The sequence below is a fragment of the Alligator sinensis genome, unplaced genomic scaffold (genome assembly GCF_000455745.1).
Source record: "Alligator sinensis unplaced genomic scaffold, ASM45574v1 scaffold119_2, whole genome shotgun sequence".
NCBI classification, from domain to species: domain Eukaryota; kingdom Metazoa; phylum Chordata; order Crocodylia; family Alligatoridae; genus Alligator; species Alligator sinensis.
The window spans coordinates 1,381,027-1,397,681 of record NW_005842242.1 but is presented as its reverse complement, the minus strand read 5'-3'; the positions used below and the strand labels follow the sequence as shown (position 1 = coordinate 1,397,681).

The window sequence follows — 16,655 nt, the reverse complement described above, 5'->3', positions numbered from 1 at the left end:
TGCTGCACAGCCTCTTGGTTTTACTTCTGCTCTGCTATATTCCAGTTTCTGAGCTCTTCTGTCTAACTGACATCTTTAAGTAGCTTCCTTCCTTCCTAAGAGTATGATTTTGAAAAAAATATCTGAGCGCTAACCAATGTTTTACTTCTTGGAGTGGCATAACCACCCTTGATCCATTCCAAAGCAAACCTTGCAGCATGATTTCTTCTGAAATGAAAGACAAGTAGTGGATTTTAACCTGGTCTCCATCAGTCCTACCTTTGGTTCTTTGCTCCTGGCAGACAGTGTATTCTTCTACTCTCTGTATAATCTCTGTGCTATATTTCATAGATTTTTAGGGTTGGAAGGGACATCAGTAGATCATTGAGTTCGACCCCCTGCCCTGGGCAGGAGAGAGTGCTGGGGTAAATGACCCCAGCGAGGTGCTTGTCTAGTCTCTTCTTGAAGACCTCCAAGATAGGGGAGAGCACCACCTCTCTTGGAAGCCCATTCCAGATTTTGGCAACCCTCACTATAAAGAATTTTTTCCTAATGTCTAATCTAAATCTGCTCTCCGTCAGTTTGTGGCCATTTTTCCTAGTAACCCCAAGGGGTGCCCTGGTAAGCAGAGCATCTCTTATTCCTTGCTGTCCCCCTCTGGTGAATTTGTAGACAGCCAGTAGATTTCCCTCTCAGTCTTCTTTGTGGGAGGCTGAAGAGATTCAGGTCACTCAATCTCTCCTCATAGGTCCTTGCTTGCAGGCCCCTAACCATACAAGTGGCCCTCCTCTGGACTCTCTCAAGGTTACCCACATCTCTCTTGAAGTGCGGTGTCCAAAACTGTCTCCTGTCTCCTCCTTCCCTCTTCCATCATGTTTTCAAATCTGCTTGTGAACTTCACCATCTTCAGCTGCAGCTTTAAGTCCTTGGATCTTCTGTTTTATTAGTTTCAGGTAACATTTCATACATAGCTTCCATCAGATCTGACTGAAACATGATATATGTCCTGCAGCTTTTGCAACCAGCCATTTTCATTATCTCCATCCCTCTTCGGATTACCATCCCCACCCACACCATTGCATCTGTAACCATCACCGTCTTCTCTTGTTCATACCTACATTTAAGTCAAGAAAGACTCCCAAAACACCACCACTGTTTTTTGCACTCCGTTTGCTGCTTGGCTTTCAAACATATTGCCAAGGTTATTCCTGCCTCCTCATTTAAAACTTGGTAGTTAACAGTCCATCAGCAGTGATCAAGACAGGAAGCCTCACACTTTTAGAGTACATGCAGATGTTACACTTAGATTAAACTAACCCTAGTTAGATCAACCTAAATGCTGATCCATAGAGACATTTGGGGAGGCTAGATCAGGCAAAAAATGGCCCAACTGGCTTATTTAGTTCACCTGAGAAGGTGAACTGAAGGCACAGACAGAAGTGAAGCTCCTGGTTCTAACGCATGGTGCTTCACAGAAAGCACCGTAAGTTAGACCAATCCTCTGGACCCAACAGACATGAGCATTATTAGTGGAGGATCGAGCTCCAATTTGGAGCCAACCCAAGGAGAGAGGCAGAATCTCTGCAGCCTCTTCCCCTAGCTCTGCTGTAGACCACTTTCAGGGGCCAGATCGGGTGAAAATTGTCACTTCTGTCTGTTCCTTAGATTGGGAATGGGTTGGTCTGATCTACTGCACATATCCTCAATCTCTGCCCCAGTCCAAACATGCAGACTCAAAACCAGACTGAAAACCAGAAACTGCCAGCAAAACACACAAAAAACCAATTAAAACACAGATTGAAAGAACCCCTCTAAATTCACATAGTAAAGTTCTGGTTAAACACAGTCATGAATAAGAAGGGTTAGGAGGAGGAATACCTCTAAATGTCTAGTCCAGATAAAGCACTCTATCCCTTCTGCAATGCCTTGCCAATGTGCATAGCTAAGTGGGACCGCTGACTACCTACTTTAAACCTCAAGCTCCTTACTAGCATAACCGTCAAATCTCAAATAAATATACGATGTACCACTGCCATTAGAGGGTGACCTGAGGCAATGCCCACATAAATATATAGAGCCACTGCTCTTCATTTGTCACACAACAAATATCTATCATTTTTATGGACTACTAACAAATAACCCATCATTGTAATTAAAGTAGAATTGCGCATCCCACTGCTTCATACTTCATTTTACTTGATGTGGACAAATAAATTGGAAGAGTAACATATGGATAGGGACCAAAAATTGAATATAGTATCCGTGTGCTTGTATCAGCAAGAGCAAAAAGAAACACATCTATAACAGTCAATGTTTGTAGCCCAGGCCATCTGGACACAAAGGCCTGCGTTGCCAAGAGTGTATTAAAATATTTTAATCCTATTGTTTTCCCTCAAGAATGCCTGGCAATATGCAATAAGTCGGGTTCTGCTAAAAGGTGAGAATCCTCTACCTAAAACTGCAGGATGTGCGAGTATGGCACCGATTTAATTAAGAGATACCAGGAATGGGCGCTCTATTGAAAAAGCTACAGTCCTGTTCCTAAATGAACAGAGCAGGCGGCCAATAACATGAAGGAAAAGAACCCCTGCATTTACTACCTTGTTATGCTACAAATTGAATTAAGGTTTTTATTAACAAAAATACACGTGTCCCTCTCTTCCTGTGCAATATAATTATCTCTTCTCTGGCCTAGACCCCAATTCTTACTGATCTTTAATTAATACATTCTTCTCAGATCCTCAATTCTGTGTATGTTATTAAGGTTGTTTTCCGACTTTGAAACAAAATTATTTATCCCCTGGTCTCCTATCTTCTGCTCCCAACAATGTTCTAATAAGGAGTTCAGCTGCTGCTGTTATTATCTCCAAGCAGCCTGCACTTTTCTAGGAAGCACATTAACAGAGTGGGCTAGGAGAATATGTAGGTCAAAGCAGCCAAATAAATAAAAACCAGATGTGCTGATGGATAAAGCATGGTCAGTGGTGAGACTCGGTAGCAAAACTAGCGCTCGTTATATTGACAAGAAGAACTAGGTGTACCTGAGATTATACCCCTATCCTAGGCATCACATGGATCCAAAGAACTTCACAGTGCCTCTAAACAGTAGGAACAGGAAGATGAAAGTAATAAAACTTTGTTGTGTTCCTTACTTCTCACACTGGGAAGGGCTCAAGTGCTCTTTCATTTTTTTTTTAATCTGTTTCCTGGTTCACAAATGTTTTCATTAATACATTATAGCATTGGGAGGAACTCTGTGCTGCTTGCAGTCACCCTGGAGAGTCAAACACAAGACAATTCTGGGGAGGTAGTATACTAAGAAAAGTCTAGACTAAAGAGTGACCGTGAATTTCATTGTCACCCAGTTCTGGGATATGGGCAAGGGAGAAACTAATTCTATGAAAATCCAACAGAAATGTTGAATTTTCATAGAAGATGAGGAAGCTCCTAGAAATAACTAAGGACTTGAAAATAATTTTTTTCGATATCTATTTTATAATATAAAGCCTGCTGCATATGATGGCAATGCTTCCATTAGGAGGGGGCTTTTATGGATGAATTGCATCTTCTCCTTACTAAAAGAAAATACTACACTGTTCTACGGTGACTCGAAACACAGAAGTGCTGGAAAGCGTAGCATCTTGGATATTAGATATGACGTATTACTAAGAGGAGCCTGGAATCTATTCCTTGACCGTCTTCACATGGCACATACATGTATGTTTTGCTCATATGCCCATCTACAGTTAATTAGGTGTCTTCCATTTTGCTAAGTCTGGGTCCAGCCACATCAGCCACTGCAGCAGCAGCAGTAGCCAGAACAATAACACGGGCAACTGTAGAGAGGACCAGAAGAAAGATTTTTGCCCATCTAGTAAGTGATACAGATGGGCCAAGCCTGCTCCCAGGTCCATTTGGAAACTACCTACCAACTGCAGCCACACAAACTGTAGCCCAAGGCAAGAAGCTTTTCTTTCTTTGTTCCTTGTTTCCATCAACACCATTTGTTAACTATGCTTCTGTCTCAGGCATGAAACCTGCCAGCAAGTAATTTTCTGAAGCAGGAACTTCTGAAAATGACTGTACAGAGTTTGAACTAATTCATTTTTTTTTCCTACTCTGGGTTCCTCACTATAACTCATTATAACATGCTATCGACTGAGTCTGTTGGATCCATCCTTATAGGGAGCCACTTCAATAACAGTCAATAATATGTTTTTATTATACCCAGGCTGTACGCTGCTGCTTTGAATTTTGTGATTCACTTTCCCTTTGAGAATTCTGCCAACAGAGACGCGAGCGTAACAATGTTGGATACCAAAATACAGGATATGCACAGATTCTATGCATCTCAAATAATGGGTCCCTCTGGGTCCTATCGTTCAAAACAATGGGGTATGTGACCCAGTCTGTGTAAAATATGAAACGTACCAAAGCAAAGACAAAAATATTGCTGAAGTCTGAAAACATTTATTTAAGCATTAGTTTCTTCCATTCTTCTAGCCATTCTTCTTTTTCTCACCGTCCTATATTTCACCACTATTCCCGAGGTTGGAAGCAGCAAAGAAACAGAAATCTCAAAAACAAACATATTTTTGTAACTTTTTCCCACCCAGGTCTCCAGATCTAAATTGTCCAAAAGACTCAGAAAGATTCCTCGACCCATGGGGAGGTTTGGGCCCACTGTTGGCCAACTGTTGGCCTTTCATAGCAACCTGGGGCTGGCAAGAAAAAAGGGAGAGCCAGCGGATCTGTGCCTGAACTGACTGAGCTTGCCATTTATGCTGGAACGCTGCAGGAGTCCAGATTCCCAAGCTCATACATTAGCACATCCTGCTGCGTTAGTCTCTCCTGGGGCTGGAATGATAAGCACCAAAATAAGGTGAGAAAAAGGGGATCCCTCTGGTTTGCAAGCCTCACCAGAATCAGAAAGGTTCATATATCCCATGAGAAAACTGCTTCTTGAGAAAGCTTAAAGCATTTTTTTTGGAAAACCCTCAAGGGCACACAGAGTTCACAATAATTAGCCAAAGCTGAACCAGAACATCAGCACTTTCTCAGGCTTCCATATACTAGAAAGAAGAATGTAAATTTGGCATTGCTGTGATTTAGGAGCCAGATCCAAAGTAGTACTTGGGCCCCTCTTAATTAAGATAACTTACAACCATAAAATGACGTGCTTTAGAGTTGTTCCCACAACTTTCAGATCAGGGGTTTTTGAATCACTATTTGGTCTTGTGCATTTATGCTCTCCCTAGGTCTCATTTTAGGCACTTAGGTCCTTCTTTGGGTCTGGCCCTTGGACTGGACATTATTTTCCAAATCTGACATTTTTCCTGTGTTTATCTACACAGCTCATGCAGAGGTTTAGTGAGGCATCCAAAAGGCAAGCAATGTAATTGCCTTTATTTTCAGCACTGAGTTTTATTCAATTGTTGAAAATATGGAAATAAATTAACTCTCCTGCCAGCAGTTGTTAAGGAATTAACACCTTTTTCATGTATGCTTTATTGACGGGGCTTTATTAAACATATTCATGCAAATCACTACAGCTGCTTTCCATTTTTTCAGTCTCCTTTCATAAAGCAGTGCTAACTTTCTCTTCTGCATTGTTCAAAGAAACATACAATCTATCTCGTGATAGCATGAGACTGCAGCCAGAGTGTTTGGGCTTGGGTCCATGAATTAGACAGCTGCTAAAAACCTATACTTTACTCCATTTAAATAAAGGTTCCATCTGCAATTGCCTATCAAATGTACCAGAAGCTGATCATGCTTAGCACCTTTGGAAACTGGACCAATGTGTATCTATGTTAAAATGAATTCAGGATCCTATGTTTAGGCCCCTACAATAGTGCTGCTGTTCAGACATAATCATAGATCCCTGTGAATCTTTGCACCGTGCTGAGAAGTAACTTACCCCATTATCTTGAAATCACTCATTAGCGCTGAATCAAGACACAGAATAAGATGATCAATACTCTTCCTAGTAATTGTCTCTAATGCATTGCCTTCAAAACATGGCTCCTTTTCTAGGATGTATACAAAACCTGGACAACGATGAGGCTGATAAGACCACTGGCTAACGCTGTCTCACTGTTTTCTTGTACTCGCCATGCCTGCTCTGTGTCCAGCTGTTGCTTCTCATCTTAGATTGTACGTTCTTGTAGCAGGGATGGCCTTTTTGTTCTGCTTTTACAGTACAGTGGGGGTCCTGGTGCATTACTTGGGCACCTACATGTTATAACAACACTAATAATAGCAATAAGTAAAATATATGAACCTTAAAATATCACATAGCCCTCAAAGGCTTCCAGCAGGGATGGCCAGATTCAGCGTCTAGATGCTGGGATACCAAAAGTCTTAGAAACTTAGCAATAGGAATATTTTTGTATCAACAAGTCACCTGCTTGGACACAGTTTGGGTATGAGTCCATTTGTTAGACAAATAAATCCTGCCATACAATCTACAGACCCACCTTTTAGTGAGCAAATTTTGTTATTTGGCCATCCATTTCAGATAAGGTGGTGAATCTCATTATAGTTCCTCACAATCTTCAATGCACAAAATGCTCCATGACAAATAGCTAGCCTTGGCGGCATTTCTGCCATAAAGGCCAAAGATTGAATGGAAGAGTAAACTAAAACAAATTCTCATTCCCTAAAAGTAGGAATTGGATTCAAGATTAGGCTCAAGAAATGTCAGTTTGAAGATATCCTTATGCTATACCCGTTCCATTTATATTGCATGAACTGCAGTTTATGTTCAACCTTTGCTTCACACCTTCTGCGTTTCATAGTTATCACATTTTAATGAGTAGACCTGATATAGCAGTTTCATTATTAATATTATTGATATAGATTATGGTGCCATGCCACATCAGAGACCAGTTCTGCCTAGCATTAGTAAGCTATTCAGAGATGGGGCTGTCTCTTATAATCCAAATAGCCATATTAGTCCAAATAGTCAAAACAGCCATTTTTTTTCAACTAAAACCATTTTCCCTAAAAAGTACAGATTCAGCAACCACAAAACAATTTTGCACATTCATTTCAGTTATCCCCAAACAGCTTTCTTAGGGAGAAAAGCATTCCAAGGCAACAATGGAATATTATATTGGAGATTTTAAAAACATTTTGTTTTATTCAAAACAACTTCCTTTTGATTTTCCCTTTGTTTATTTTTTTAAAAGATGATAAAACCTTAAAAATATGTTGAACTGCAGAATAAAATATTTTGTTGTGAGCTGAACAAATTCAGCTTTCCAATTGGTTTTGGTTTATTGCAAGGTAAACTTTCTGTTTGATTTTTCAGTTACCAGAAAAACAAAAAAGCCATTATTCACTCAGTCTTAATTTAAATCGACAAGACACAGAGTGGGTGAAAAGAAACATCCTCATTTATCACACAGGAGAATGAGACTGATATTTCCAAAGGAGTTAGATGCAGGAGTTAGATGTCCAAATCTTATTGAAATTCCTTTCATTCATGAAAATCCCAACCCAAGTCACTAATAACAAGGAATAATGGCCACAAATTGATTGAGAGCAGGTTCAGGGTTGGTATCAGGAGGCATTACTTTACAGTTAGAGCTGCCAGGGTCTGGAATGGGCCCCCAAGGGAGGTGGTGCTCTCCCCTACCTTGGGGGTCTTCAAGAGGAGGTTGGATAGATATCTGGCTGGGGTATTATGATCCCAGCACTCATTCCTGCCCAGGGCAGGCAGTCGGACTTGATGATCTGCTCAGGTCCCTTGCAACCCTAAAAACTATGAAACTAATACAAGGTCAGCTGAGAAGTCTATGGCAGACATGAGAAATGGACTCAGTCTCCTGAGTCTCAGCCCTGTGCTTTGATGAAAAGGGTTACTTGTCCTCTTTATATTGTGTCTGATTTTCAATATAGTCAAACACTAATTGTGGAAGTTATTAAAAGCTTTCACTTTGCTTCTCAGATATAAGGGAAAAGGAACAGAAAGGTAGCTAAAAAATTTTTTTTTAAAAAAGATGGAAAGATGGAGCCAAGGGCAGAAAAAAAACACAGAAACAGGAAGGTCATGGGATAAAAGGAGAGGAAAAGGGAAGCAGAAAATATCTAAAGAAAATGGAGATATGATATTGGGAAAGTAGTCTATTTGCTCAATAAGATGTTTATTTAGTCTTGTTTGTATTTAATATTGATAAGTCTTGGTTATTACTTCTGCTCAAGACTAATTTGTCACAAATAATTCCATTATATAGTCGCTTGAGGCAAATTCATCGACTCTTTTCATTTAAATTTAGCTACGCCAACAGCAGAGAAAGCTCTAACTCAACACCTTCTATATTGTGAAAGGCGAGGGGTCCAGTTATAAATATGTATTCAGATTGAAATTTTCAAGGAGGGACATATTTCCACAATCAGACTTCAGGATGACTAAAAATCCAGATCTGCATCCTAGTTTTGTGACTTGAAAACCATCATTGTTAATTGAAACTGGACTTTATGGAAAAGAATAAAAGGATTTTTCTGTAAAATATATTATTATTAGATTTGATAAAAAGGGGGGTTTTCATGGATGAATGTACAGCCCGTGAGAAACATCTCATAAATAGCTTGTCCTTCAAACTTAAAATAGAAGTGACTGAACGCATTTTTAAAAACACACTTATTCCTCCTAGATCCGTGTGTAAAATGAGTTTCTTCTTTCCTCCATGAACTCACATATGAGGACTATGCAGCAGCATCTCAAGATGGTACCTTAGGCTGTGTACACGTGTTCAAATGATCTGGAAGAATTTTTCCAGGTTTGTCCTCCCAGTATAAAAACTTACCCAGATAAACCTGAACAGACATTGAAGTAGCGAGTCCCTAAAGAGCAGAAAGCATGCAATGCTGATGCTGGGCAGCGGGCTCCTGTGCACACATCTCAGCGTGCTCCTCAGGCTCCCCGAGTCTGAAGCAGTGCACAGGGCAGCTGTAACTGCTCAGGGTCAACCTGTTTCTCCCTGTAGTAGAATGTGAGGATTATGAATGGGGCGTGTTCTACTCCCTCTACTCCCTGATTGGCTGAAGCAGTAGAGTCCAGTGAGCGACACACTGTATCCCAGGGGCAGGGGTAGGAGCAAAGCACCCTGGGCTGCTGGAGGACTGTGCTGGGGCTTCCCTCAAAAAATAGTGCCTTAAGAGATCAAATATGTTATTACTAATATGTTGGTCAAAAATTTTACTCAATTATCGATGACTCCAAATTCTCAGATAGCCTAACATTTAAACAGGTGAAGAAAGCTGAGTAGTAGGGAAGTTTTTAATATTAGATAAGACATGTACTTAAAGGAAATTTCAAGTCTGCTCCTAGCCCCAAGGGAGGAAACCTTCTAGTGAGATGCGTGTTCAGTATGAATGCGATTGGGGAGCAAGAGAGTATAAAACCTCAAAGATAATTTTCTTGTTCAGCTAAAAAGAATCAAAACTCTCTCTAATTATTAAAGTAATTAATTAGATGCCATCTGGCTAAAATACACATCAATCATGGAATCATATTCTGCCCTGGGGCTGTGCATTTAGTTCTACTAATGGTATGAGTGGGAACAGTGTAATAAAAATCTCTTGACTTGTATAGGTCAGCATACAAATTGTCACACCTACGAAAAAGAGAACAATGTGACTAGTCCATTTTTCACAACTGCACATATATTATTTGCACCTGCAGTGACCATTATTGCATGTGCACTCCCAAACATCATACATTAAAATGCTCAATTAAGTAACAGTTGTTGTAATTACATGGACGTAGCATCCTAGGAAAGTAGGGCTGGAAGAGACTTCATGACGTCATCCCGTTCAGCCCCCTACTCAGTTCAGGATCATCCCTGACTAAATCATGCCAGGTAAGTGTCTGTCTAACCTGTTCTTGAAAATTTCCCCAAGACAAAGATGCCATATCTTCTCTAGGTAACCAGCTCCAATGTTAAAACATCCTCAGCGTCAAAAAATCTTCCTAACCTCCAACCTAAATCTCCTTTGCTGCAACTTGAGATTTTTTTTCTTGCACACGGGAAACTCTGATCACAAGAACCGGAGCTGGCTCTCCCCTTGAGCGAGTGTGTGTGCGCACATTTCTCTACTGACACAAAGTTTATTCTGACATATCTATGGAATAAAATAAAAGCTACCACACAGAAATACTTGTATATAGATGAAAGGGATCCACTGCTGTGTATGCATATGATTTTACTTGAGTTTTTAATATCTTCTCAGAATCAGCACCAAAGTTAGAAGCAAGGGAATGTGTTTTATAGAGCGATGCCGGATTATGTCAATCCAATATGACACTTCGTGTCATTTCAGAATGGGATGTAAATAGTGAACAAATCCATGTTAAGCAACTAGTACAGTAAAATTTATACCTCTATTAAAACATACCTCCCTGATCAATCCTTTTAAGCAGAATTTATGTTTTTACATAAAAATTCCACATGCACACACAGACAAGGTTCCTTGGGTCAATCTGATATCTTTAATTATCAGATTCACCCAAGGAACCTTGTCTGCCTATGTCCTTAGACCAACACAGCTACAACCTGCACCTCTGTAACATGCACACGCACACACACACACACACAGACATTTTCTTCTGCCTCCAGAGCGGAGGCTACTACTGTGATAACTACTGCAGAAAGACCTAGGAGAAGTGGATCAATCATTTAATAGCATCATTTGATCCTGCTCTTTGGCTAGACTTACCTTGCCAACAACCCTGGGGAATGGTGGCCTCTGATTTTCTGGAATTAATATTGGAGACAGCAAAATAGCTCTCTTTTGCCTTAGAATTCCAAGGTTGCCTTCAATTTTAAAGATTTCCTAAAAGAAAGAAAAAATACAAGAATGATTACCCAGGACTTCAAGGACACCATTAATTTATTATTCCTATTGCAGACATCTTCATTTCTGAAGAAAAGCTGCCAAGAATCTAGACCGTGCTAATATATTCTCACAATTCTCATTAGCAGGAAAGGAATTGTTAGTTCAAGACTTGAACCAGTGTTGTGATTAATGAAGATTATCATTAAACTATTCAGTCAGATCTTCAGGATCATTCCATTTAAGATGCCAATAATGATTTATGCATGCACTATTCATTCTGCATTTCTATAACTTAACTTTCCACACAAGTAAGCAGAATATCACAGTAGCCCTATTATGTTTCAACCTCCACCTGCCCCACCATCCTAACCTGTGAGCTGGTTAAATTTAAGTCTTAAGAAAGGTCTGCTTAAGAAAGGTCTGCTTCTTGAGTGCTTGGACAAGAGACTTGCAGGTAAACAACCATGGTATAGATGTTGGACTGGGAATAAGTACTGAAACTGGAAATAGATCTAGATCACTGCTGTCCACTAAAAATCCTATGACACTTTTGGAAGAATAGGAACAACATACATGGCGGGAGGGGGGAGGTGCAAAATAAGTGATAAATGGGGCAATTACATTCTTCTTGAATATATTCATCTACTATTGTAAATGCAACAGTGATTCTCCTTCACGTCCTGGCCCCAGACTGTTGAGTCTTGATGCTGCTATGACAGCTGTTGCTTTATATCTAGAAGTAGATACATTTCCGTGGTAGTCAGTAGGACAACTTTGCAATTCTAAAAAGTGGAATGAGTTTTCTGAGACAGACAGTTTGCAAGCGTCAGTAAATAATGCGAGCTGTTCGGGTTGCCATCTGCCAAAGTACCTCCTGCCTAATAATGTTTGCAGCCTCCAAAGCACTCTTGTGCCTCAACTTGTTTTAGTGTCGTTTTTCAAGTTTGACAATGAACAACAGCAGGGGAAAGTCAGACCCACAACAGTCAACTTTAATCTTGCTGAAGGCAAAGAGGAGGAAGAAGTATCGAGAAAATCCCTTTACACAATTGTGCCAACCTTCATTACTTTTCGAGGCCCACCCTAATACAGAATTCCCTTAGCTCCCAAGGGCATTGCCACATCACTCTACTCTTTCAGGCTGCAGGCCACTTGGGTCCCTGCTTTTGTCTTTCAATTTCTCTCCCGAAAGAATTTTGCCTAATAAAAATTCATGAAAAAGTTTAAAAAAACAACCCCATTTGAAGTGTCAAATAAAATAGAAAGAGCTGAATTCTATCCAAAGGCAAATGTACAATACAGTAAGCTTTCAAATCCACTTACACTGTAAACACACACAGAAGCTTAGGCTGCCATGTGTCTTTGACATTGTTAAGGAGAGTGACAAGACCTGAACATCAGTATGTCTAAAAGGAAACAGATCCTTTAGCAGAAGCCCAACCGGAGTGGTAACATCTCTGCCTCCAGCTGACTCCCACACTTGCAAATGCCCATGAGCTCATGAAAAGGCTAGACTATAATATAGGAGGATCTACCAAATGCCTTTAATCTCAGCAAATGAGCAAGGTAGCAAAAGCTAATTCAAATTCTTCCTTGCTTGTAGCCTGGATTTCTTTGTACTTGCTCGAGTCACCGGAGCAGTAATCAGATGCAGACCACCAACAGGCATCATCAGTCCTCCACCAATAGCGGGGAAATAGCTGGGGCTAGATTTCAGCATGCACTGCTGTGTCTCCTGACAAATACAAATGTAAATTATCCTACTTATACCTAGCTTTCCTTGGAATTATTATTTGTGCTGGAAGACATGGCTCAGAGAATTAATCCAGGCATTTTCCCACAATTTATTATCCTTAAACTTTTCCAGGGACCTCCGCAACCGTTTAAAAAAAGAAAGTGTGTGCAATTGGTCTTGAATTCAGGTCATGTTTGTGATCACAAAGAACTGAAGGTCCCAAAGGAAACCAGGAAGGTAGGAGGACTGGAAGCCCTTCTCCCACATTTCAAAGGAACAACAAAGGAGGTGAATTCTTTGATCGAGGTGAAGTTTTTAATACGAGTCCACTGCAAGATAGGACAAGGCTTTGATAGTTCAGCCAGAGATGTCCAAATACTCCAATGGAGTAAATTCAGTCTCTGTGTATCACTTCCATCTCACTGTTGATTCATCAATGTTGACTTTTTAGCAGTGCCGACTGGATTTTTCTTATAGGTAATGCTGTGACACCTCCAGAGGACTACATTCCACCTACATTGTATAAAATAAAAGGCTTAGACACATGACAATCAAGGCCAGGTACACAAAAAGAAAAAGGGAAGCTGGGACCTCTGTACTAGCTTCCATTAAGAATTAGGCCTTTACCAACCAATAACTGTAACAATTTTGTGGAGAATATTCTTTTCTTACAGCAACAAATAACTGGTATCTCATATAATAGGAACAATTAACAAATGATGACCCAATAATAGGCCAAAAACACAAACACAAAAGCCAAGGATTTGGGAATTATATGCTCGCTGTAGGACCTGCAATGAATACTGAAGTCACTGAAAGTATTCCTATTGATTTCAATGCCTGGTAGATCAGACTTCTAGTCTGCAAATATAAATCACGATAACGGGTCCATCTATTTCACTTTCTGATTTATAAGATGGCTCCAAATGGTGAGGGGAGTTTACAACTTTCAACAATTTTGTAAGCTAGTGTTTTGGTATTAGGTTATAATTACATATTAGAATACATTATTACAATATTAGCTTTTCTGAGAAGGCTGCACCCAAAATACAAAGGGTCTCAGCAGTAATACTTTGCTATCAAAATGACAGAAGCAAAACCTTCCAACAGCCTTATCCAGTGTGAATAGTTACCATTTGAACAATAGAAACCTGGCCTACTTTTAGACTGCCTGTGAGGAACACATTAGTATGATTTAGTCAGGCAATTCTAGAGACTTAATTCAGCTTCATTAAAGCCAATGGAGAAGGAATGACACTGACTTCCATGGGAGTTGGATCAGACCTTGGGCTGCTGGAGCCAAAGACTTACTCACAGATAGGCGCTGGAAAATGTTAGATTTTCTATCCTGTTTAAAGGTGACAGTCTAAACTCCATTTCCATTTAGAACAGAGATAGCACTGCAATATATTCATCTTTTTTATAAGGTTCCCCTTTTCCCACAAACTAACAGATCTGAGGAATGGGATGAGGACTGCCTGTTCATTTTTGTAATATTTAGGTATCTGATAACAAAGGCTAGGTACAGACGTTCAAAAAGCCCAAGGTGGAAATCAATCTAAGTTATGCAGTTTTCAGTAAGCTGCCTAGATTAGATCAGTAGCAGAAAGAAAACACCCTCTCTGGTGGAGGGAGGAGGGTGGGGGGTGGATTTTAGACAGGTGGGGGGTGGATTTTAGACCAGGTTCCGCCATTTTTAAACCAGTCTGTGTATGCCGAACTTCTGTTATGGCTATAGACCGATTTCTGATCGCTTATACTGGTAAAAGTGTGATGCCTGTACCTGGCCAAAGAGGCTAATCTGGATAACTGCAACAAGACTTTATTGAAGTCTTGTCTTGAACTGCAACAATATTGAAAAGAAAGAAGTCGGATCTATTCAATCACGATTACTACAAGGCCCAAGCTTCCCTAGTTCCTTGAGAATTCTCCATTAGGTTTATTATTTTTTTTCCTGTTGTAAAGGTGTCTTTGGGGATCTAACACCTCTTGAAAATTTGAATGAATGGCCTAGCCAGTATTCGGTAACAGGCACCATTAGTCTTGGCAAAGAAAACGTCATTAGAACTCATCATGGGAATAAGATGGCTGAACACTTATTGATTTGTCACAATAAGGTTGGAAGTATTGTTGGACTGGCAATCTGTAACCCATATAGCAGACCAAGAAAGCAGTTGTGTTTCTTGTCATTTAGCTGTTTTCATAAACCAGGTTTGATGGTATAAAACAGGGTCAATAGCCTGCCCCATTACAAACAGTTAAATTAATTTATTTTTTACTGCAAGCAAAATTCCTCTCAAATTGCAATTGGATATGGTATTCTTCTTCCTCACTGCTCTGTGGCATTACTGTCAATGTTAAAAAGCACCCAGAGAGGACTGCATGTCAATGGGAGGAGAAATTGTTTCTATACATCACTTTAACCAAGTTTCACAGAATTACAGGTCGTTCAAGTTTATCAAATGTTTATGTACAAGTTGTCATAATCATCACCTCATTGTAAGCCTCAACAATATGGACAGCTAACAGTATTCATAATGTTTGCCAAATGCCCACTTTCGTTAATTATTATTACTCTGAAAAACTCAGATTTACCTATGAATTAAAAGCAGCTGCCTAAATAACCATTAGACCAATGAATAAAATGAAGATTTTTGAAGATCATCAGCACTAAACACACAAACCCCTCCTCCAAAAAATGTCTCTCTTCAGTCCCTTTAATGCCCACCTTGCAAATAGCACTGTATTCTTTAAAAGAATAACTTCCACTAGAATTCAGTATCCTATGGAGAACTGGCTACCTTGGAAAATAGAAGCGTCAAGGTTTCTGAGGTATGCTCAAATCTGACGGTATGTGGGTAATGGAAATTGCTATGGGAAAGTGGCTTTAATTGTAGGAGTGATATTTCTATTGGAACTGTTACATAAAAAGACAAATCCTTAGATTCTATAACTGACGGATTCATTGACTTCATACCTATTCACGGTAGTATCAGATTGCTTTACCAAGGCGTCATTTAATTAACGGATATTTTTAAGGACTTGGGGGAAGGGGGGTGTTCGTGTGCATTATGTTTTAACTTCTGAGAGCATAACAATAACCAACAGGCTTTATTCTTTAGCATTATGGTATTATTAGTCATAATGTAAAAAAAACACTATTTTTAGATTCATTAAAGATGGAAAAAAACAACAACATCCTTACTTTAAAAAGTTGTTATATGGCATATATATATGAAATACCTCTGACTATTCTGGAGGAAAACCTTCATTTTTGCAAAGTAGAATGATTTGTTCTATTATCATCTTGGGCTTGTGCTCTGTCTGCTACGATGGACGAGTTTTTTGTCTATACTCAAGTATAACTTTCATTTATCTGCAGACTTGCCTTACTCTATATGTCAGCAAAAAGTCTTTCCAAGTCAAAGTCGATAATAGACCGAATGCCATTAACATTCCCTTTCCACATACGTTAACCACGAGAGTTACTTATTCTGGGAGTAATCCAGAAACGACAAAGAAACACTGCTTTAAATGATCAGCCTGGACTTTTCCCCATCATTATTTACTTTGGCGAGTGTGTTTTCATTTGAACCACATGTGAATCACCCCTCTAGCAGGAGCACTCACATTGGCTGCACACTGCTCATTAAATATAATGAGGTATCCCTTCATATACAAACAACAGAGCAAACTCTGCGCGACTGCACCTGTCAGATAGCATTGCAAATATGGACTTAGGGGGGAAAAAAAATATGGTTTTGACCTTATGTCTCAATCTTCACCTGGATATACTAACAACTCGTATTACTTATCACCATAAGGCAAAAAAACACCGCTACTTTCCCTGCTGTGAAGCAGACAGAAACATGTTGCTTTTTGTAACATAAGAAGGAAAATCTACTTAACCACAGATGATGGTTCTGATGTCCTGGATAACTGAGTACTAATAAAAACTCCTCTCAAATCTTCAGAACCTCAGCGAATTCGAAGACACTGTGAATAAATAGCGTGACTTTCTTTTCACTTCCTGCTCAAACACATTTAAACTATGGAGCATGGATTTATGAAGAAGAACATTTGCGCTTAAGACAAG

At 39.7% G+C, this 16,655-nt stretch overlaps 1 protein-coding gene across 3 annotated transcripts in view; it reads right to left on the bottom strand.

The window, feature by feature from the left end:
• The window catches only part of CDH13 (cadherin 13), a 744,241-nt gene that overhangs the window by 440,114 nt on the left and 287,472 nt on the right, over nt 1–16,655 (bottom strand). For all 3 annotated transcript variants that reach the window (XM_025208638.1, XM_014521695.2, XM_006027433.3), the window contains exon 4: nt 10,705–10,821. In XM_025208638.1, coding sequence (XP_025064423.1) covers nt 10,705–10,821 — 117 coding nt within the window. The remainder of the gene's footprint in view (nt 1–10,704; nt 10,822–16,655) is intronic.